This window comes from Acanthisitta chloris, unplaced genomic scaffold (assembly GCF_000695815.1).
Source record: "Acanthisitta chloris isolate BGI_N310 unplaced genomic scaffold, ASM69581v1 scaffold15470, whole genome shotgun sequence".
Lineage (NCBI taxonomy): Eukaryota > Metazoa > Chordata > Aves > Passeriformes > Acanthisittidae > Acanthisitta > Acanthisitta chloris.
In genome coordinates, this window is record NW_008651226.1 from 59,799 (window position 1) to 72,751 (window position 12,953).

At 44.8% G+C, this 12,953-nt stretch overlaps 1 protein-coding gene across 1 annotated transcript in view; it reads right to left on the bottom strand.

Moving 5' to 3' along the window:
- RNF216 (ring finger protein 216) overlaps positions 1–12,580 on the bottom strand; it is a gene marked incomplete at its 5' end in the record, with an annotated part of 58,471 nt that extends 45,891 nt beyond the window's left edge. The window contains 9 exons of the mRNA XM_009072373.1: positions 673–821; positions 2,014–2,151; positions 3,115–3,165; positions 4,094–4,233; positions 4,517–4,631; positions 5,609–5,773; positions 6,602–6,704; positions 10,192–10,268; positions 11,732–12,580. Coding sequence (XP_009070621.1) covers positions 673–821; positions 2,014–2,151; positions 3,115–3,165; positions 4,094–4,233; positions 4,517–4,631; positions 5,609–5,773; positions 6,602–6,704; positions 10,192–10,268; positions 11,732–12,580 — 1,787 coding nt within the window. The remainder of the gene's footprint in view (positions 1–672; positions 822–2,013; positions 2,152–3,114; positions 3,166–4,093; positions 4,234–4,516; positions 4,632–5,608; positions 5,774–6,601; positions 6,705–10,191; positions 10,269–11,731) is intronic.
- Between the last annotated feature and the right edge of the window lie 373 nt (positions 12,581–12,953).

Here is a 12,953-nt window from a genome sequence, read left to right on the forward strand (position 1 = left end):
GAGAAGTTACAGAAGGGACACCTGCAGCCCAAAAATAAAATGCCATTAATGCAGAATGCCAAACATAGCTTGACTGAAAGCAGATTTAGTCAAGTAGCCGTGTGGAAGTTCCTAAGGCTGCCAACCCAAGGCCTGTCGCCAGGATGTGCTGACTATTGCCTTTTTGCTCATATTTCTTCGATCACTTCCCTGCTTGCAATCAAAAGTTACAGAAGGGACACCTGCAGCCCAAAAATAAAATGCCATTAATGCAGAATGCCAAACATAGCTTGACTGAAAGCAGATTTAGTCAAGTAGCCGTGTGGAAGTTCCTAAGGCTGCCAACCCAAGGCCTGTCGCCAGGATGTGCTGACTATTGCCTTTTTGCTCATATTTCTTCGATCACTTCCCTGCTTGCAATCAAAATATTATATGCTCAGCACTGCCTTTGACCATGTAATTTAGAGGATCAGCACAGCGTTGGCAAGCAAGTCTTGGGGGAGACAAGTCTATTGAATTTTAATCTGCTCCTAGTCAAAGGCAGAATAACAACAGACCTGGGAAGGCAGAAGCCTGAATTTATAATCCAGCTCTTTGAAAGCTACCTGTCTCAGAGTCAGCACACATTTAGGGTTTCAGGGAACAATTTTCTACAACAGTAAGTGCAGCCTGTATCCTCTGTGGGACACTCACCTGACAAGCTCATCTGCACAGGCAGCAGCCACCTCCTCCTCAGCTTTCCGCTCATAGTATTTACAGAGGATGGTCTCTGGAAGCACTTTCTCCAGCTCACTGGTGGGGAAGGAACATGTGCAACTGCCTTCCATGCAGCTGAGCTCTGACTAGAGTTGGAAAGAAAGCTCAGGTTCAGTAGGACACCAGCAAAAAGCAAAACTCAGTATCCAGAACATTTCCAAATAAAGCAGTGCAGAGCCTTGCGAGAGCTTAAGTCAGCAGATCACAGAGTGGTTTGGTTGGAAAGGACCTTAAAAATCAACCAGTTCCAACCTCCTGCCATGGGCAGGGACACCCTCCACTAAACCGGGTCGCTATAAGCCCCATCCAACCTGACTTTGAACACTGCCAGGGTTGGGGCAACTACAGCTGCTCTTGGGCAACCTGTGCCAGAGCCTCACCACCCTCACAGGGAAGAATTTCTTCCCAGTATCTAATCTAAATCTACCTAAGTTGGCTGCCAGGGAGTGGGTTCACTACAAAAAGAATAAGACTAGTTAAACAGATCAGGCCTTAAACAAATGCTGGGCATGAAGATGCTGTAGACAGCTAGGATCAGAGTTCACTGCAAGTCCACTATGACCACGTATCAGCCTGTTATTACTGTACAGTCCTGCTGAGAACCAGCACTCTGCTCACAAGCAGCTTGGTGCTTTCTTTCCAATAATCTCACATAAAATACAGCTGCCAGTTTATACATTTACATGAAACAGATCCCAGAGTACATCATCCCACAGTTTGAGCATCATATCTCAAGGCAAAGGAGCACACTCAGCTCTGAGACTTGTTTATAGCTCAGCTAAGTACCAGGATAATTGGTAGCTAAATCATAGACTAAGGAGGTTAGTAGTACCATAGAGGAACCAATACCCAAATTAAGTTGGGATCAGAGTGATATTATGAAGGACAAACACTTTAGGCTAGGAGAAGATTGGCCAAGTCAGAGAAGAGTGTCCTCTGTGCAGACACTACTGGTTTATCAAGTAGAAAATACACCCCAGACAAGTTATTGTTGTTGCTATGAATGCTGTGGAAAGTTTCCCAATAATCAAGTTGCTAAGCGCAGAAAACAAAAAGTGGAGGTTAGCAAAACTGAAATCCTGTGCAAAGATCCCATTGTGAAGTTGCTGGCTTCACTCAGTGGTGAGACTGACTTGGATTTCAGGACACCATTCCATTCAAATACTTCCTGGGATGTGCAGTTACATCTGTCTTCAGCAACAGCATTACCCAAACAACAATGTCATCTCCCAACAGTAATTTATCCATTTCCCCCTTGTTCAGTTGTGAAATTCTTACCTTCCCAGAGCCAAAAACTGCCTCCTGAGCATATTTAATTAGGCACTCCTTGCAGAACAAGTGTCCATCTGCACACTGAGTCAGCTCTTCGAAGGCAAACTCCCCATAGCAGCAGCGGCACTCAATCATCTGCCCATCCTGCAGCCACCAGCAGAGGAATCAGCATCAAAACATCCATAGCTATAGCAACACACACACACAACTACAAGCCATAAACAATGCCAGCATTAATGCTAAAAACCAGCAACGGATATGCATCATTCCATTAGATATCCTCTTTGGTGGTCAAAATTCCCTAAGCACTACCAGAACCTCAGTTTTGAGTCAATATCTACATGTCCTGCTTGACAAGTTTCAAAAAGCCACAGAACATGTGGTGATTAATAATTTTTAGCTCACAGGCAAAGAAGCATCTTGGGTTGGGAAGCTGCAGTCGCAGGGAAGCAGCAGAGTGTACATCACTCTCATGGGGAAAACCAAGACTCAGATCTGTTACCCTCTAAAGGAGCATTTACCATCTGCCTGGGGAGACCCTGTCTTGGCCTCTTCACTGCAGGGAAAGAACAGAAGGCAAGCAAGAACTTGCCACTGCTAAAAAGTAAGTATAGTCTACTTCTTCTCCAAAGTCTGAAGAGCAATAGGCATTGAGACCAAAAAGGTAACCCACAGCTACTGAACTGCTCTCTAAATTTCTGTTTGAAGTGAAAGACCTGATTTTCAGGTTTTTAAAGAATTCTTTCTGCAAGTGAGGAAGGCCTTTCCCCTGGCAGAGCTCCAACAGCAGCATATCTGTTTTCAACAGCCATAATGGTGGGAGCAAGTGCTATTCTATTGCAGTGTTTGTTCTGAGCAGTAAAGATACAAGCTGAATTACTACAGATCATTACATGCATCAATACTGTCTTGCTGGCCTCAGCTCATCTCCCTTTCCCAAAAGCCAGACACACACTAGGCAGGTTTTGCCAGCTCAGCAAAGGCAGCACAGTGAAAAGCAGCCTCAGAAAAGGTCCACTCCAGAGCCCAGAGAGTCTGTGAAGAACTAAGTGCAAAACAGTGTCTATGCATAAGCTGAACTCAATGGATCAGGGGATAGATACTGACCTTCTGGTACTGCTCCTCATTCATCTGCAGAGCCAGGAGGAAGTCTGCATGCTGTAAGAACGACATGAGCATCTGTATTTACAGAATAGATAAAGCAATTTTCCAAACTCCACACTCATTTACATTATTTCAGGACTTACAAACCACCATAAAAGGCCTACTGTCTGCTTCGAACATCACTCAGCCCATCCCTCCAATCCATTAAGCTATTTATGATTCAGCTAAAACAGATGGGAGAAGCAAAGGCAGCAAGAACAAAGAAACAAATTCTATATTGTAGATGGCTACTGGTTCAGGTTTCCATAGGCACAGATGATCTTACCCCACAGGCCCCTCCAGAGAACATTAGCTGTGTGTTTCAAAGGAGACACTGTCCATCTGCCTAGGAGACAAGGATCTTTAAGGAGCTACTTTAGAAAGGGGGGTGGGTGCTGAGCTGTGAATTCAGTCTTTCCTCAGCCTACAAGAGGAAGACAACACCAGTGGGTGTTACAGGGTTCTTCTTCAAAACACATGGTCCTCAGCACAGGACAAGCAGCTCTGGAGCCACAGGACTGCCAACTTGTGGAAGGCTGAGTGAGTGGACAGACTGCTTTGGGCCTGGCCATTATTCAGTACCACCACCACTGAGCTGCAATTAGGGCAAACAAGCCCTAAAGCAGCAGGGAAGCTGCTAACAATTAGAGGAAAGAATTAATTAGTAGAGCTTGTACCACTTCATAGCAATAAAAACTCCAGAACAGTATACAAGTAGCAGCTGCATATTTAAGTAAACATGAAACTCTGTGCTTAGCTTTTTTTCTTCAAAATGAGCTACCTAAGGACATGTTAACAGGTAGGAAAGAGGCAAACATAGCTATTCAATATTTGGTTCAGTATGTGAATTTCTCCAAGAGCAGATTTTCATGTTTAGGGCCAAAACCTTGACAGCTGTTGAAGTCATTTGCAGCACAAGATGAAAGCAGCTCCTACCACTCACCTCTGCCATCTCTTTGACTTTTTGCTCATAGAATTCCTGCTCCAGTAGCACCGGGGGGAGAAGAGAGAGTTTGTCATAGGACCTCCAGTGCCGTCTCTTGTTCTCCAGGAAGAACATGCGCTTCTCAATTTTCACATCCCCTGAAGCGGAGTTAAAGGCACAATGAAATGGGATGGAGCAGCCAGAGCAAAGCTGAAATCCTCCTTCCTCCACACAGCACCAGCTGCATGACTTCAGCAGCAAAACCAGCACTGTGCCAAGCAGAGGTACTGATAAAGAGCATCTCCAAAATAGATACCAGACAGTGACAGACTCAGCCATTTCGGGACCATATCCCTTTTCAACAACAGTGCTTTCTGTTGCAAGCCAGTTCTGCTTACAATAACGATGCAGAGAGCACAATACAGACAGTCTGGCATTTACCTTGCTCAAATTTGAAGTCTATATATGAATATTGATTCATTTCTTTCCTCCTTTTTCGCTTCCCGCTGGTTTCGGGAGACAGCTCCTGCCATTTTTTGATAGCATCTGAAAAGGCCTAGAAAACAACACACAGACTTAAATCCCTGGAAGAAAGCAGAAGCTCATCCTTTAAGCCAAAGCACAGTACAAACATGGGCACAGGACTGATCCAAAGCTGGAAAGCCAAGCACCCAATACTGAAGCAAACCTACATCTTTCCTTTGCTCACTTTGGTGCTGTATGCACTCAAAGTAATCATTCCATAAAAACAAAGTAGTGGAATGATACTTCTTAACACCTCAGCTATTAACTCAGAGTGGATGCCAGCTGTATTAAACAGAGCTGGTTTAGCTTTTCTTGTTGCCAAGTTTGCTTTTTGGTTTAAAAAAGTGAGGTTCAGATACTCAGTGTTCAGTCACTCAAGTGAAGTGACAAGGAGTTTCTGGTTTAGTTAAGTACTGGAATAGTAGGAAAAGAAGCTCAAGCAAGGGCAGTGCATCATAGGAACAGATCCAGGCCAAAAGCTTGAAGCCACGTTGATATTCAGTTGGTTGACACTTAAAACAAGTGTCTTTGCAGCTCCATTGCAGTGAAATTCTCTTACAAGGAATACAGGACTCGTTCCACAAGTCAGAAGAAGAAGAAGAAATGGGACAGTGAGACTTGGGCTGCTTTTCCATTAGTCAGTTAACTAACAGCAGCAATCAAATGTTCAAAGATTTAGCTAAATGTCTAGACTTTATTGGCAATTATCCTGCACTTCAGTGGCGACATGCAGGAACACTTCCCAGTTTGATGCATTACCCACCACCAACTAGTGTTTCCCCAGTTCTCTTATTAGAGAAAGTAAAAACTTCCTGCAGCATTCTGTCTGGCCAATGCATTTTGAAAATCTCTACTAAATGGATTAATACTTCTTAAAAGGAAAGGAAGATTATTATCTTCCATAACCACACACTAGGAGATGACACGGTAAAGGCAAAAGGCATTGTAATGTTCCCTACAGACACAGGAGAAAAGCTTAGGGAAGAAAAGAGACTTGAACTGGAGAACCTTTCGTGTGATTGCATAGTGTCCCTTGAGCTCGTGCAGTGCCCACTTGATGTCCTGACTGCTCAGCATTTTGAAGTCTGCCATGAGGAGGTCAGCTGCCTGGATAAAGCACCGCTGGTCAAGGGGGGCAAGTTTGGAAAAGTCAAAGTAGTCCACTTTAGGCACCTAAGGAGAAAGAGCATAAGATTAAAAGGCTGCCACAAATACATACAAGAACACCCTAAATCACTCTTTCAGTGATCAGGACCTTCTGCAAGACCACACAAAATTCAGGGTATGGGGAATCCAGTTCTGAGCCCCCACATAACCATCAGCTTAGAGCATGGCATGGGTGCAAAGCCCATGTACCTGCATGGGGCAAAATGCAGTTTCAAAGCCCCTCCATGAGACAGCAAGGAGAGGAAATATTTAGGTTACTACAGAGGGTGAACATCCTATTGGCTTGAGGTTGAGAGATTCTTCCAAGAGTAGAAAGAAGTGTTCAACATTCCTCTCTCACACAAAGCTATTTCAACATACTTAAAGCAGCTCAGAGAAGGTTTTGCCAAATGGACTCGTAAAAACACAAAAAAAATGAAGGAGCTTTAGGAAGATTTGCAGTTAGGAGGCTGAAAGGCAATGCCTAAAGGTCTCACAAAAGAAACCCGAGGGCCAAGGCTACTTCATGCAACAGAATGACTGTGGAATTCTTGTCTCAGTTATCAAAATGAACACTTCAGATGGGGCAGTGACAGGTAGGGCAGAGGGGTTCGCTGGTGGCAAAAGAGCAGACACTGTGCAGCTATGCCACAGCAAAACATGAAAGTCTTGGAAGTCATCTTACGAGCAACTAACTACTGTTCTTTAAGTCTTAAACATGCCCAGAGGCCTCCTGTGAAAGCCTCAGTCAAGCACTCCACAAACACACACTAATCAAACCAGACATCCCAGGTCCACTCAGGCTGAACAGACTGGCCCAGAGGCACACTGGAGATGAGGATACTCTCAACTTGCCTTTGTCTCATCTTGGCTGGCAAGCAGACTGCTGCTGGGATTTAAAACCACTCTGCCTTCCTTCTTTGGGTAATCTGGATTTTCCAGAAGAAAGTTACAAAGTCTGAAAAAACAAATACAGTTACTTCAGGGTTAGGGAGCTCAGGCTCATTCCTTGCTTGTTCAATTTTTAGCAACCTATAATTGTGAGGCTACATCAAGTCACAGCCTGCCCTGTAAGGGCCAAGGGAGGTCCTAGACTAGAGCAAACTGCAAGTAAATGACAGAACTAAGTAAAAAATGATTAGATATGTGAATGACAAGCAAACAGATTTGTCTTTCAACAACTACATTTACATATATGAAGCTTGTGTGAGTGAGCTCCTAATCATCTCTGGGAAAACCAGCATAGAAATCCCTACAAATCCCGTGGAAGGCTGATGTCTTCCTCAAAGTATTACAGATTCAAATTTGAATTAAAGCCTCCATCCTCGATCTACCGTCACATTAAAGCAACCTGGTCTAGTGGAAGGTGTCCCTGCCCATGTCAGCGGGGCTGGAACTAAGTGATCTTTAAGGTCCCTTCCACCCCAAACCATTCTGTGATTCTATGATTAAAGCAGAGACAAAAGCACATTTAAACTGTGTGTCCATGCAATATGTACTCTGAATACAGGTCTCATTGTAATAAAGCCTGAAATCACATCAGTATTATCCAACTTCCACTAGAAATTGGTCTGGTGAGAACAGCACTTGGAGAATAATCACTAAAATTGCTGAAAAAAATTGCCTGTAAATGCAGCATACCTGAGGTCCTATCAAAAACAGTCATAACTGTCAGGCAAAATTAGTTTAACTGCGTATTTTAGCTTAGAAAAGACTCAGCAAGCAGTTTCCAAATTCCCCATTGCTGGAAATCCACAAACACTCCAGAAGCCCTGCTGAAAGGGAAGGCTGCTGCAGGCTGTCTATCTGAATCAGATCTCACAGCTTATTCTCAGCCCTCACCAACCAGCTGTGCTGCCTGGGTCAAGTAACAGAAGCTGTTCCTCAGTTTCCCCAGCTGTAGAATAAGATCCTTCTGAAAGGAGCCAGGACAAGCAATTAACATTTGTAAAACTAGTGGAATGAGAAGGTGCTAGGCTGCAGCAAAGACATAATTGCAGCTAATTTACATTCCTGATGTCAGAAATCAGGCCCTAATTAAGAAATCTGAACTGGCTTGAAGCATTAACCCACTATCAAGGCACGATTACTTTAGCCCTGCTTTCACATTCAAAGCAGAGGCATTTCTTTTTGCTTAATCAGGTATTGACATACTGAGCCAGAAGCTTTTGACTGAGTGTGAATGCTCTGGCACACAAAAGCTGAATAGATGATACCCTGCTAAGAGGAGCTCCCACATCTTATCTTTCACATCAGTTGAAAGTTTTAAGAAGATCATTTCGGGAAAACAACAAAATATCTTATCCTTGAGCATTTAATAGCTTCCAGCTCCCACCTCCCCCATCCCTTTGGTAAAAGATAACTGTTTTAATCCAACAAAACAGAAACTTCAAGGAGCTCAAATCACCAGAGCTCAAACGAAAGGGTTTCAGCTGGGGCACGGTCAGGATACATTTGAACTATGCTGCGTGTTGCCATTTCAATGCTCAGGATTTTCAGAGATGTTAACCTTCAGTGTCTGACAATTAGTTAAGTGGGTCCTGGCTCACAACCACACACACTCACTGCACTGTTCATTAATATCTGCACCACAGGACACGGAGCCGGTTAAAAGCCTCATCCCTGCCCAAACCCAGCCACCCTTATTTATTATATTTCAAGCCTGATTCAGCTTAACACACCATGGAGATCAAAGAGACCCTACCAGCGAGGCTGACCAGTGCTCTGACCCATTTGTTCTCATACAAAAGCTGCAGTGACAACTCAAAAGATAGTTTGGTTAAAGGAATAAAAATATGGAGAAGAAATCTTTATCATCCAGTAAGTGGGTAATGCACCACTGAGCAGACACTGTAGCTGGCCTACAGGGAAGCCTGGAAGCACCTTTTCATCTCACTGGGTCTGCAGCACACAATGGGAAAGCAGAGATTTCGGGAGCAAAAAGGGAAGGAACACATTAAGACTGATAGAAGCCAATAGTGGGATTTAATTCCATCAGGCTTTGCAAAATCCCTGCCGGACAGAATAACGAGGTTTTTCACACAATCTGTGAGGGTTCTGCAGGCAGATGCCCAACTTCAATAGGCTGATCAAGCCAGGGACTGGCCCTGCTGGTGTTCTACACCCACAACACAACCATCCACCCTGAGGTGCACCAAGGCCATGGTGTGGGTACCTGGGAGCTGCTCCATCAGTGCACAGAAAGCACTTCTGAAAGACAAGAAAGAAGTTACAGTCTGGTGACTTTCCAACCAAGAAGACCTACTTTGAAGCCATGACTGCAAAATGCAGCAAAGCAGCAGAATAGGAAATCTATGCCCAGTGAATGGGATCAGCCTTAGCTCCTTGCCAGTTAACTTATTTATGGCCCAATAACTAATTCTAAGCCTCACGCACTTAAACGCTGTGTAATTAGTGCCCTAGTTAACTGGAAAGGGCATTGGATTCATACAAGATGGAGTGAATACTCTGGCAACCAACACCTATTCTTCATTCTTGTATCACACAGTAACCAGTTCTGACACACTGGGAGACAGTGACAGTTGCAGAGAGAGCAAGAGAGAGGCCACCAAGCATCAGACACTAGTCACGAGTGATTTACTTCAAACCACTCTCCCCTCGGTGCTGCTGGTGCCAACACACGCAATCCTCCACTCCTCAGGCTGCACCCATGAGGACAGGGAGATGATGCAACTCAGCAATAAGGTTAATCACTTCTTTTTTTAAACTTTTGATTTTACCATGACTCCCAGAGGTCTCCAGCATGATGAGCACTAGGGAATTCCTGAGCTGCAAATGCAACAGTCCTAATGATAATTTCCCGTTTCTTTTACCTCACTTCTTGGCTCCTGTTTCTGCTCAGTTTGACCAAAATCAGTCCCTCTACAGATATCTAGAGCCAATCCCACCAGCCCTCAAATGTGCTTGCTCTATTCTATTTGCAAAAAGTGATGTGAGAGAACTCAAACAGCACCACTGCTACTTGAGTAAGGGGATAAAGGCCAAGATCATGACACTAAACAATGGAGGCCAAACCAGTGTCAGCTTTACCTGGAAAAAGCCCAACAACACTGAAATGAAGAGGTAGGGAACAACTTTTACTACCTCAAAACTCACCAACCCACCTTCATCATGTTTTTATAGAAGCCATCTCAACACCTTAATCCTGCCACCCTTTTTGAGAACCCTAGGTAAGACTTAAGATAAAATTATACGCCTTTAAATAAGCAAGTTGTCTTAGATGCAGCGAAGCTACAGCACAACATCAGAATTACAGAGGATTTAACAATATAGTAAGTTTAAAAACTATTCTGTGTTCTTTGGCCCTATCAATTCAGTGCTGACTCCCAGCCCAGATGTGCTCTAGAACAGCATCAGCAGCAGGTGGGGACATGGAAATGTGCTGCAGTTGCAGGATACACCCTGGCTCTTAGCTCTATACTTACACATTTAAGTCATAGCAGTTCTTGATGATGATTAATTCTTCAATATATTCCTTCTTCACATCTGGGAATCTTGCTTCCTACAGTAGGAAAAGCTAAAGGTTATGTAGGTATTAGAGGAGCTGTGTAGAACAACCCATGAACAGCACCAAAGACAAGGATTAATTAACTAGCACTCTCTTGAGACTAGGGACAAAAGGGATTTCAAGACACCATTTATATCCATCCAGCCTGGTTACTGCAAGCTGCTGGCTTTGCTCTGCTCCACAGGATGATTGCTAACAACTCCTTCTCACAAGAGTGTGGGTAGTGATGTGAAAGGCCATGAGCAGTTGGCCTAAAGAGTGATTCAGGCTCCACGGAGAGAGGTGAGGCATGTAGGAATGATCTACAACACAAGAAGAGCTAATATTTACCTTCAGCCAGACAACCAAGGAGTTCCAGAATGTGTGCTGAAATACAACATTCTAAAGCAAAAGGAAAAACCCCAACAACACATATACCTACCCAAAGCACTCAGACACTAGCAACAAGACCAGACCAGACAACAAACCCTTACTGGCATTTCCGTGAAGGCTCTCCCAGGGTTTGCCACATAGCAGAGAGAACCCTTTGCAGCTCTCTGAGTGTCTATACAGGTATTGTAACTGATTGCACCACGTGGTATTTTGCTTTGCAAGACCGGACTGGTCAGAGTTGTCAAGCAACACTAACAATGCAAGAGGAGCTCCTTACCCATCTCTAAGCAAGTCACTCATCCATGAGGTCTTACTAGGAAAGAACTGAATTTTGTGACTGCTACTCATAGAATAATTTTCCTTGACCTCAGTGCAAAATTAGACACCTGAATCACCACATTTTTATTTTCCTTTGGTTTTCAACTATACACCATGTGGCCCCAAACTGCTGAATATACCAGAGGGTAATGAGTATCCTTCTTGGTGGGTCAGTTCTTGTAGTTAGTATCCCTCATCCTAAGCTTCACACACAGAATCAGCAAGGACTGCGTGAAGTTAACATACACAAGTCTTCATGCTGCTTATCCAGTTATCCTTGCAAGCTATACTGCTTGGAAATCCACACTGCAAGGACAACCATTACCCCTGACCACCACAGTGGCCTTCACACAGCCATGGAACAAACTACTTTAGGAGAACCAGCTGAAAGCAGCCATGGCTCTCAGCCATGTGTCTTTTCTGTCCTCTATCCCTTTGCCAGGGTTTAGTGTCTCAGTTTCTCTCATTTTTTAGCTTTACATCCATTCCTAAACCACCTCTACAAAGTCGGGTTAGGAACCAAACAGTAAAAAACAAACTAGCAGAAGTGAGAGGGTAATAACCTTTCACGGAACAGACACATGTTACTTCATCTCAAACCAAAGTTTTCCAAGACAGTTCATTCCATGCTCTTCACCTGGTATTTGGCTGGGTCTCAGTCAAAGCAATGACGATTTGCAGCTGGAGTTACAAGGGCAGAATCCTTTGAAAAACCTGTCCGAAAATATCATGCACACAGGAAGCAAATGAGCCCTGGGAATACTTACTGTCTCCCTGATGAGCAGTGCAGTGAGGTCCTGCTCCTGCCCAGCAGCTCCTTGTTCTGGCACATTACTCGAGCCAAGTTCCTGAGAGCCCTGTGGGAGGAAGGCTGGACCAGGCTGCTCGTTGTCCACCCCTGCCTGCTGCCCCGTGTCCTCCGGAGGATGTGCTGGCTGGGGGGAAGCAGGGCCTGGAATCCCGTCCTGCTGTGGCTCCGGTCGGGGAAAGGCTGGCCCGGGAGCCTTCTCTCCATATGCCCTCAGAGATTCTGGGTATGCCTCTGGCTGCCCTTGCTGAGGAGCACAACCATTTGCTACAGCGTGTGTTTCGCCTTCCAGGGGCTGGAAGCACAGGCGATCCGGCTGGCTGCTCCCCTGGATCTCCTGCTCTGTGCCGCTTGCAGCAGCTGTTCCTTTCAGGTTTTGCTCTGGCTCCAAGCTCTCTCCTTGCTGGGTTTCCATCTTTTCCTCCTGTTGTGGTGGAAGGTCTGCATTCTCCAGACTAGCAGTGTTAACAGCAGGCTGTGGACTCGTCTTTCTTGCTGGCAGCAAACTCGGGCCAGGCTCCTGCTTACTTGTGAGTTCAGAGCTGGGGCCATTGAGCTTAGAGGGTCCAGGCTGCTCCAAGGCAAAGTTCACACTCTCATCCCTGCTTGGTCCAGCACTGCTGTCCTCCACGTGATTATACTCATCTCCCTGGCAGGGCAGAGCTGAATCCTGCTCATCCTGCACAGATGTGCTCCCCGAGGGCTCCACAGCACTTTTAGATCCTCCTTCTCCCACAGAGTTTGCCCCTTGCCATGCAGCAGCAGGTCTGATGACATTAGGACGCAGAGGCTGCTGAGGCTTTGGAGTCTAAAAAGACAGACAAGAGTTAAGTAGGAATTCCTGTCTCCACATCAGAATCTTTGCTCCAGATACTAATCTAACCAAATTTCTGATGGGAAACAAAGTCTGTTTAGCAAATGCTTAATAAGGCAACTGCAACCCACATCTTTGTTTCACTGAACTCTGGTGCTAAGAGAACACCTGGCAGAACTGGGGATGAACAGGACTTTCAGAGTGGAATCATTTCCTAAGCTCACCTCAATACCCACTTCCCTCCCAGTTTAATAGTCTGGGAAGGAAGAACTAACTGAAGGTATATTTGTGTTCTCACCAATTTATTTAAACAGGAACAAAAGCTTAACACATCAATCTCTGGCCTTGTTCTTGCCTCTGGCAGACA